The sequence below is a fragment of the Lissotriton helveticus genome, chromosome 11, assembly GCF_964261635.1.
Source record: "Lissotriton helveticus chromosome 11, aLisHel1.1, whole genome shotgun sequence".
In the NCBI taxonomy this organism is placed as follows: Eukaryota; Metazoa; Chordata; class Amphibia; order Caudata; family Salamandridae; genus Lissotriton; species Lissotriton helveticus.
In genome coordinates, this window is record NC_136072.1 from 1,079,906,809 (window position 1) to 1,079,917,877 (window position 11,069).

Genomic DNA, 11,069 nt, shown 5'->3' on the forward strand with positions numbered 1-11,069 from the left:
AAATTGAGGAACTGTCCAGAAAGAATATGAACTACATAGAAAAACTAACTGTTAACACAGTACAAGTCCGAGTACCAACTGTAGGAGACGGGCCCCCGCCAACTAACCCGACGCCCCCCCAGCAATTCTCCCACAAACCCTTTGGCTGTTATTACTGAACAACGAACCAGTGACCGATTAAGCCGTACTGGGATTAATGCTGCCGATAATGTACGACTTGAAGGGGTGGTAAAGCCAAAAACCTTAGGCAGAGTCCCTTCAAAATAATTCAAGGATGACCACCCTAATTTGGATCTATCTCGTATTGACTTACCCCCTGAAAGTGTCCCTTATGTGGTTGTTCTAACTGGGGTCCCCAAATTGGGCCCTAACAGAACTGAAACATTTATGGAACTTAAAAATAAATTGATTCACTGGTTGAATATCAATAGACCATTGCCAAGGAATGTGCAAAGTCACATTTCTTTTGCCAGAAGAGTGGGTTGGACATAGATCCAAAGATGTGGACGGGGATTGTGTAGTAATTAATTTCCAAGATTGTAGGGTAGTTGATCACGTGTGCAGGGGTTTTTCCAAGAGTCTAGACTCCACGATCCAAACAATGGACCTAAGCTATTTTTATCCGTCATCTAATGTTCCCCCTACCCATCTCCGTCCTGGGAATCTTGAGTGGCAATCCCAACGCGAAAACAGGTGCAATGGAGAGGGTATGTGGGAAGGAGGGGTAATGAGGATGTCTTAGGCTTCTCAGTAAGCAACAGGTATAGCGTATTGGATCAGGTAGACTGACCATTATCGCTTCCCCCACTGTCATTATTGCCCCTATTAGAAAAGCAAAGGATCAAAAGCAAAGTGGGGTCTGCTGGGGCAATAGAACACCTAATGCCCAGAGAAGTAGGTGTGAGTTATAGGGGAACTCTGCCTCCAGCTATGAGGGAGATAGAGGTAGGTTCATACGCCCAAGCAATGCTTAAGGATAAAACTGTTCCACCCTCTAATAGTAGTCCGATTCCAGAGGTAGAACTTCTTCAAAGCGCGCTTAGTAATCAAGTGGGTAGACTCGAGAGTATGAGGCATAGGGTAAATTTGGGGAGTAAGCCGATGTCCTCAAAGGGGGTCCTTAAAATCCTGTCCTGGAACATTGCGGGTCTTGCCGCCAAAATAGATCTACCGGAGTGGTGTGCATTTATAGACCTCCATGGGATCTGCCTATTCCAGGAAACCTGGGCTGTAAACCCTGTGCATAGAATGGGGTATGTTACTTTTAATGAGCCAGCTATTAAAGGCCCGAAAGGTAGACCATCGGGGGATGTGTATTTGGGTAGGCATACATCTTGGATTCATGGTGAAAAGAACTGACACCAATAGCCCCAATCTAACGTGTATTCTAATGAGCCATAGCAAATTACAAAAACTGGCCTTTATTAATATTTACTCACGGCCAGTACGGCACGCAGGAACCTCCCAGACTTTAGATTCTCTGATCACCCTCTTGAATTCACTTCCGGGTGATGTTGTTCTTATGATTGGTGGGGATTTTAACTGCCATTATGAACCCCTTAATGGTGTCCCACTGATTACCACAGAGGAAGATGAAATCTGGTCAGTCTCACCCCCAAATATATACACAGTAAAAAGATGGTCCCCACTTGTTTTACAGTTGATCTCATTCACCTATTTGTTTTCTGTAAGAGCCTGTAATGGGCGCTTTCAGGGGGACAATCAAGGGCAACCAACCTACAGAGGAATGGGCCACGTATCTGTAATAGACTACTTTTTAGTCAGTATGGTACTGTGGCACAAAGTTCTTGACTTTAGTGTCACCCAGCGCACGGAAAGTGATCACAACCCTCTGAGCATCGAGATGGACTTTTGTTTGTATGACGAGGATCAAGGCCCGGTAACCTCCCCAAGTACTGACATTAGAATAGTAGAAGGAGGGAGGCGCATTCGTTGGGCTACTTTCAAACAGTCCAGTGAAAATATGGCAAAAATGTACGATAGCATAATCCCATTGCTTGAAAAGGGAACTAGTATCGTAGAAAATCCCATAGAGAATGGTGTGGGAGTGGATCTGGGTGGAATTCATAAGGAACTAGTCGCAACATCGGCGGATTTCTTTTATAAATCAAGGCCCACTAAGCCCAAACCTTTGGGAGATAGAAATCCCTGGTTTAACAGGGGCTGCAGGGATGCGAAGTCTACACTGCTTACGGCCCTTAAACAAGGCAACAGGGTTCGTGTTACTGAAGCCAGACTTACCTATAAAAAAATTCTTTTTAACGCAAAATCGGAGTGGGAAGCAGAACGATGGCAGGCCATTCGGTCTGCACTCGTGAAAGATTCAAGGACCTTCTGGAATTTAGTCCATACAGGGAAACCAGAGGGTAAGACTACCATTGATATAAACATTCCCTACATTTCAAAGAACTTTATTCTAATCCCCTAACTGGGAGAAGTGAAGTCCCAGTAAGTCTCTTGGTCCCAGACCCTACGTGGTGCATAACACTCTGCACAACAGCAGAGGTCCAAATGGCTCTAACCAAGCTGCAACTGAATAAAGCACCTGGGTTAGACAAGATTCCAGGTGACCTCTATAGAGATGAACAGACCGTGCGGGTACCCTATCTTTTATTATTATATAATGCTATTCTCCAGGGTTTACAAATTCCATGTACGTGGATGGGGGCGGAGATTATCCCCATCTACAAAAAGGGTTCACCGCCTGAACCAGCCAACTATAGGCATATCAGCCTCATTGATGTGACACAGAAAATCTATGCAAGGTTCCTTTTACAACGTTTACAGGACTGGATTAATGACAATAATATTTTGACTCCGCTACAAGGGGCTTTAGGGCCAGAACTTCAACAAGTGATAAATTATTTAGGCTCCAGGTACTTTAGTGGAAGCATGTTGTCCTTGAAGGGGGTAGCCTATATCTAACTTTCGTGGATTTGAAGTCAGCATTTGACATGGTGGACCGTAACCAGCTATGGAACATATTACTGACCATGGGGGTTCCACCATATCTTTGCTACCAATTTAAACGACTCCACGAAGGGACATTCGCAAGAGTACGATTTGGCAAGTATGGCCAACTAACGGGCCCGTTCCCAGTTGAGAAGGGGGTTAGGCAGGGCTGTGTGTTTGCCCGACCCTCTTTTCCCTCTTTCTTAACGGGCTGATAGAAGACCTCCTTGCTATTAAGGATATAGACCCCCCCAAACTGGCCTCTCAAAGATTTCCCGCACTTATGTTCGCGGATGACACCCTGCTGCTCTCTAAGTCAGCAATGGGCATGCAGCCGGTGTTGAACCAGTTTATTAATTTTTGTAAAAAAAGGAACCTTGTGGTTAACATCAATAAGACCAAGTATATGGTCTTTAACGCCAGCACTATTAATTGCCCCCACCCAATGATGGAGGGCAGACCCCTGGAAAGGGTACCCATTTTCGACTATTTGGGCCTATCTTTGAACGATAAAATGGGGTAGGGTCCCCCTAAGGCCAAGGCAAACTTAAAATTAACTCAGGTCGTGGGGGGGGGATTCTAAACGTTCAAACAAATTGTGTTCTAAAAACAGTAAGACCACCGCTTGAATTATATAAAGTCCAAGCCAGGTCGTCGTCCCTATACGGGGTGGAACTATGCGGCCATACATCTCTAAACGATCTAACAACCACTGAAAATAACTTTATTAGGCAAATTATGACCTTGCCAAGAAATACACCGTTAGTGCCACTAAGGTTAGACCTAAACATTCGCCAAATTGCGAATGCCATCGCTTCTCGCCCACTGCTCTACTGGAGGAGGCTGTGGAGTACTCCTGAGCTGGTGAGCTATAAGGAGGAATTAAAGGTGGTAATGGCATTCATAGGGGCAGGTAGGATCCCTTGGCTATCATTTGTAAGACACTCTTATTTTGATTGGCCTGGAGAACCTCTGGACTAATCCAGAGGTTTCTTGTCCAGCCATTCCAAAGAAAACACTGGCACATACGATAAAAGACCATAATCTAATGAAAGTATTTCGCTCAGTGAATACTTCAAGCTTAACGTATGGTTTCTCGGACTTTAAGTTACAATATGAATTTGAACAGGAAATTGATGTCATACAACCTACGTTAGCGAAGAAGCTTTACCTACAATTTAGATATGGAACCTTGCCTTTATATGCAATCACTGATAGGTGGACGGGAGGTCCTGTTCGTCCTTGCCCAGGATGCCGAAAGGAGGAGGAAACTCCTGCTCATTCTCTTCTGTCCGGTATACAAGAATATCCGGAAGAAGTGGATTATCCAACTGTGCAATAATATGGGCATCAGGAACTATCTTGTTTTTTTCAGGATCTTAAAGACAGACAACGACCCAGCCACTGTGGCTGATGTAGCAAAGTTCCTGTTTTCTATGTGGTTAATTCGTAGGAACCTGATCAAGCAAACTTGGAGTACTATTACCTGCAATAAGCTCAAGCGGTGGAGCTGTAGCTTTCTGTGAGGGAGTGATTGTGCAATGTGTAGATTAGACGGGATTTTACTGTTTTAAACTTGTATACTTAACTTACATTTTGTATTCCTTTTCAAATCGTTTCTTCCAACCTTGATGAATATTAATGATGATGAAATGGTTTGTATATCAAAACTAATGTCATTGATTTTTTTAAAGAAAGAAAAAACAAATTGCAATGATTGGAAACTGTATTTTCTCTAAATGTATGTGCTTTTATGGTTATATCCAACCGCAATAAAGTCTTTGAACTGAACTGATATGCACAGAATGCATGCATGTCCAAGAATGGAATGTACAAAGACAGTGTCTTTGAGATGTAAATGAGTTCCTGATGCATTGGAAGTACGCCATAGGAAGTGAAATTATGGATCAAGCAGTCAATACCGTTTGGTGAGAAAGAAATACTCAAGCGACGCAAAGCCCATTCTATGTATATGAAAAAAACTGGTAAGAAAAGGTCCCTAAAGCAGCAAAAGCTGACTGTAAAAAGACAAAGCCCTAACAAAAATAAATGAGTACATAAATATCGGAAGAGGCTTACAAGCACACAAGTTTGGAATGCTAATCTCGCTAAAGACTATTCAAGTTTCTAGGGTACTTCTCGCAATCTGGAACTTCACTGCCATCACATAATGCCCTAACTCTCTGTGCCCTCTTTCAGTTAAGAATGTGCCTAAGCGCCAAGAGACACCTCGGGGTAACAGTGTCAATTAAAAGTATAATTCATTAATGGCACTGCCCTTATAAAGATAATCAGTTAATGCCTTGCTATTTACACCTTTAAGAAGATAATGTGCTTCCAAAATGTGAAAAATGGTCTAGACTATTAATCCGCAGCAGGTATCTTAAAAGACCTTCATACTTGCCCACTACTCATGTATTCGCCACTGCCTAAACACTCGAGGAGACAATTTCACTTCTTCATGAGCAGGTGAAATGCTGAGCTCGCCCTCTGATACAGGAAATGCATAGTTTGCTAGTGTGCACCGTGTTCCAATACCAAACGGTTTGCCTTCTTGGCACTGGTACAATCTAATGTAGCTGGTCCCAAGTGTTCAGACATGCTCTACTTTCAAAATACATATGGCAGTTTCAAATTGCTCCAACAACTGAGCATTGTACGAAAGGGCCTCTGCAATCAATGCCAGAAGTTCTTATTCGTCTAAGTGCGTGCCCTGGTTTCAGAGTGCTACTACAGCACACTTCACTGCTCCGATGGCACCTCATCATAAATGTTACCGTTTAATAAGTGCTTCCACTACTAGAATAACGTGATCTGTGTCAAGACTGAAGCATCCCCACATCTCATAACTATGTACCTACACACTGACATAATATACAACCGTGTACCCAAGTGCCCCTCTACACTAACATCTATTTTTAGATGGTCGAGGTGTAGCTAGCAAGACCTTAGATCTTATTTGAGACCTTATTCTAGAGGGATGTGTGTCACCTCAAAGATTGAAAAACTGATAATAGGCTTGTATCAAACAAGACAAGAGCTTAGAAGTATTAAAGAAGAGGTTTGAAAAGCAGATCTGTGTGGCACTATGTAAGCTAAAAGGTGGAATATTGACCAATAATAGCCAAGAACATATGTCAGGGTTCCATAAGACAGCAAGGTTGTATCCAATTGAGGACAGTACCAAACACACCAATTATGATTCTGAAAGACACGAGTGGGGCATTAATGTCAATAATAGTGTACAGGTCTAGGACAACAAGTATTGCTACTCCTGCATTGCAACTTATCAGATGCTCCACAATGATGGGTTGGGTACAAGGCTTCTTTGCCATACACGGCATCCCAAGCAGGCTGCTATACCGAGTAAGAATTAGACAGATTCTGCAAACTTGGTTAGTGACTGATTCCTCTCTTAACCTGAAGTCCACAGTCCCCTGGTATCTCGCAATCCCTACTCAGGGAATCTGGGACTGTTTAGAAAAGGAAAGAATATTAAGATAAAGTATATATCACTTTAAAACTATCAATGTGAAAGAATTTGAAACTGGAGGATAAAAATGAAGGGCCTTATTTAAGAGCCCTCTATATCGCCACTCCATCACTTTTTGTGATGTTGCGGCGGCGTAAAATATGCGCCAAACTGCGTCAAATTTACAAAGTGATGCATGGAGCCAGATGTGTCACTTTGTAAACCCCTGCGCTACATTATACCTGCCTCAGGTATAATGTATGCAGGGTGGGCGTCCCCCTGCAAAAACGGCTTGTAATAGTGTCAGAGTGAAATTTATGAGATTTCACTACCCCACTTCCAAGACGCCACTGCGTCAAAGCCTTACTCCTGCTTCACAAGAGGCGTAAGGAGTGACACAGGTCCATTCTCATGGGGCTTGCCCCATGTGACAGGACACACATTGCTGGAGTTGCGTCGGTTTTCAGACGCACCCCAGCAATGCGCCACTTTTGCGCCTATAGAGACGTCAAGATTCCTGACGTATCTGTAAATCTTCGCGACATGGAGCGCCAACAGTAAATACGGCGCATACATGGTGTCGAAATAAGGGCGCACTGAAAAGTATTGCATCGCTGTTTTCACGCAGCAATGCAATACTTTTCATAAATGAGGCCCCAGGTTGGTATCCTTAGCTTGATTCACTGGTATCAAATGAAGCACAAACAAAAAGGAAGCATGCATTAGGAGCAAAGTAGACAAAGTGATTTGCCATAGTTTAGCATACCTTGGTCTTTAGGAATTTCAAAAAGAATGTTACAAATGCTCCAACCTTCCGATTAAAATTTGAAATGTTTCGATATTTGTGTATTTCAATATTTGTTTGATATATACTTGTTCCTTATTTGTATGTTTTGTCTTGATATTCTAATCGCAGATTCCAATACAGCCCTCGGATTCCAATACTGACTCACTGGGGCTACCCGGATTCCAGTAATAATTCAGTGGGAGTTTGCAGAAGTCAAAAGGTTAAGAAACACTGCTCTAGTACTGAGATAAGTCATAATAATTTGGGGACTATGAAAGTTTGTGTGCCAATGATTTAGTTGTCAACATACTATGGAACTAACATTTCATTGATCTGTGGGGTTCTACCCGACAGGACAGACGTGCTGATGTGACCAAACCTGTATTACTTTGACCACATTAAGTTACCTGGACGACAGTGAGGGAGGAGGAAAGGGTGGAGTGTGTTTTGAAAGACAATCTCTGATCTGGCTGACCTGCTTGTTAGTTCTATGAAAATGATTCAGCTATCTGCCCCTAGTACAAATCAGTGACCATCATGTAACGAAGCACTGCAGGCTACACACTCGATTCCCTGTGAGAACTCCCCTGGCACCAAACAGGTACATAATATATAACGACCGCTCAAAGAAACAAAAACATGCAATTGCCTCAAATATAATACACAAACAGCAATCACGACATGTAAATGCCTAGTGCAAGCAACTCATGACAACCACCAGTACACAAACACAATATGGCACATTTCCAATCCATGATAAAATCCTGGTGACTGCATAACAAACAACGCTATCTATCTGTCTAATACATAAGAAATACCACACAGGCTCGGGTGATTAAACTCAGCAACAGATAAATACAGATGAACCCCAGCTATAAAAGGTAATGCTAAAAACCACGCGCAACTTCGAAAAATAAACCACTATCAAATAAGTCACAGGGAACGCCTAACTGTCCAATGCATGTCACCCACAAATAAATCAATGTTATTTTCCCATTAAATGCCCAATGCAGACCTGCAACAAATAGTCCCAGAGAAGCACCTTGTGTAACCCAATAAAAACAACCCTGATTTACCACAATACGGTCAACAGACCTCGATGTAACTGCCTATTGTTAATTATTCGCCCATGTACCCAAACGAACACCTCTTACAACAACCCAAGTAGGGTGCTGTCCAATGCACCTGGTCCACAAATAAGTTCTGGAGCCTGTGGCAAATACCCAACGCAAGTAACCTCCACCGAGGCGGTAACAGCTTATCCTACCCATCCATAACCACAGTCAACTATCAGCACCCGTGGTCTTCCTGCCCCAATCTCGGATTCTCGCTCTGGCTCTCCTTGCGTTATGCCATGGGCTGTACTTCCGCCCCGGTCGCCTCACCGTGAGCCTGAGCTTCATTAAAGTAAAGCCTGACTTTTCTATCATTTCTCTATCCAGAATGCTATCTCCTGCTCTGCACTTCACTAGCACCCCGCTTCACCTCCGCTGGCGGGCTCAATCTCTTTTGCAAGACGGTCCATTCCTCCTTGCACCCCCTAACCTTCCTCGGGTAACATGCATCCCCTTGCCCATCCTAGGACGGCCGTCTCTGACTGCCACTCGCCTCTCTCTGGCCTCAGCCCGCTCCCACCAGTGTTTGGTTTATCCGGTCCCCTCCCCAGTCCATTTCCGGAGACCACCGCCCCACTCACCGCTGTCGCCGATGATAAGCAGCTTGAAAAGATGGTCGTAGTCCCGGGCCATGGCTGCGGCCGACTGGTGGGGGTGCTGTCGGGACCGGTACCGTCGGCCTCGCACTCGGTTTGGGCTACGGATCCGCTTCCCGAACAAACAGCCGGAACTGACAGCAGCAGCAACACCCTCCGTGCAGCCCTGCGCATGCGCAGGCGGCGCGCAAACTCACGACCAAGGAGGCACGGCGCGCGCCTGCGAGTGACTCAAAGCGCATACCCGGCAGAATGCGAGCCTTCCTAGACATAAAAGACAGACAATAGGAAAGAACGTATCAGTTTAGTGAAACATGTAAACTAACATGCAATAGAACATGGTACTGACATTAGTTGAAAGGGACCAAGATGATACTTATTACATGGTTTTCTTTCGATTATGTAATTATTACAACTGTTTGTACCTAAGTACATGCAGCTGGATATTGAAATACAGAAGTAAGTAATTTTTAAATACACTTGATTGTATCCATTAGTCGCAATATTTCCCTAAAAATACACATCGTGTATTTCTGAACTTGATAAAGGGGTTAGATGGTCGTAAGTTGACACGACTGTAATGGGACGTGGTTGCTAAATTCACACGTAATAGAACATAAACGCTTTTAATACTCGTCTTTTTATATGCTTAAGCTCACCTACATGTTACGCCTGCCATAGCCACTTTCCTAAGCACTAGACTGCACAACACTTATTTTTAACATAGTGGCTGCAGCAGAAGTCATATTAGGAGTAGTGAATTACCCAATAGGTAGAGCTTGGTGACGTGCGTTGTACTGAAATATTTTGCTCTCTAGAAATTTGAAGTTGATGTTTTTTTAAAGTACACTTTTAACAACTCATAGGTGCATCCATAGACTTGTTCACTGATTGGACTCCTATAACACACATATCAGACCTGGTACAGGGCTTAGTGGGCAGGCACATGCAAAGCGGGCGCTGCTGCTATTGGTTGCGTCACCCACCTGTCAAGGTGGGCGGGGTAGGTACTAAGAAGGAAGCCTCAGCCAGGACCGTGCGTCAGAGATGAGACGCTTCCTCCCACACCCAATCATATGATTCAGCCACCCATGGGCACTGATGTGTGTTAGAAGAGCACCAAGGCAGTAGGCGTCATGGTTTGTTCTGTCAATAAAGATGTTTAACCGAATTTAAAGGTGCCAAAGCACCTGTTGTCGGCAGGAGAAGCATTCCAAATGAACGGAAACACTTGCTGTCCATGTTTGAGTCAGTAAATCATGCCTACAACAGGTTTTTAATAGAATCAAGTCAGCCTACGTTTTGAAACTTGATCGCACCAAGTACTACTCTTTCCAATCGCTGTCCTAATATTTGAGCATCAAGTGGATACCAACTGAGCACTGAAGGGGAGAGGATGTGGTCCGTCGGTTAGACTGCCGAGTTTGGTGCAGGAAGCCAGAGTTCAAGCCTCGGGGTCGTGTCCACATACCGTGATTCTGGGCAAATCACTTAATCTCCCCGTGCCCGAATGTGTAATGTAAATACGGTGCTCATGTAAAGCGCTCCAATACCTTCGGGTCGAGTTCGCACTGTTGGACCCGGGGTCTCCGGTCCACGGGGGGCTTGGGGGAGGGCAGCCGACCCCTGGGAGGTCTCCTCCCCCGGGCGGTTTGGGAGATCAGGGTGGGGGTTTACCTTCTAGCAGATTCCACCTGGGCTCCTTTTGGGCTGGTTTTTAGTTGTTTTGTGCGTGGCCTTCAAAGGGGCGTGGCTCCGCAGTCCGGGCACCATTTTGGGCTTTGGTGACCTGGTGGCCGGTTGGAGCCTAGATATTTGGTTTTGGTATTTCTTAACTTCCTATATAGCTTTGCTGATTTAGCGTAATATGGCGGGTGAGGATTATCGAGTTTTGGAGGCTATCCGCCTGCTTAGCGAGGCGGGTCGTTTGGACCTGGTTATTGGTGATCAGGGTCGGGCCGAGCCTCCGCGGCCTCAGCGGGAGGCTTCGGCGAGGGTGTCGGCTGTGGTAGCAGCGTGTATCTCCCCGAAACGCCGGAGGCAGGATGGGGTAAGTGAAAGGGGTCGCTCCAGGACTCGGCGGGCGGGTGCGAGGTCCCGCCGGGGGAGTGATTCTGGGTCTTCCG

General features: G+C 44.8%; 1 protein-coding gene across 1 annotated transcript in view; it reads right to left on the reverse strand.

Annotated features, from left to right (window-relative positions):
- The window catches only part of RAB35 (RAB35, member RAS oncogene family), a 159,064-nt gene extending 149,898 nt beyond the window's left edge, over nt 1–9,166 (reverse strand). Inside the window, exon 1 of the mRNA XM_078667657.1 lies at nt 8,929–9,166. Within this exon, the coding sequence (XP_078523783.1) occupies nt 8,929–8,980 (52 nt within the window). The 5' untranslated portion in view covers nt 8,981–9,166. The remainder of the gene's footprint in view (nt 1–8,928) is intronic.
- Nucleotides 9,167–11,069: the final 1,903 nt, after the last annotated feature.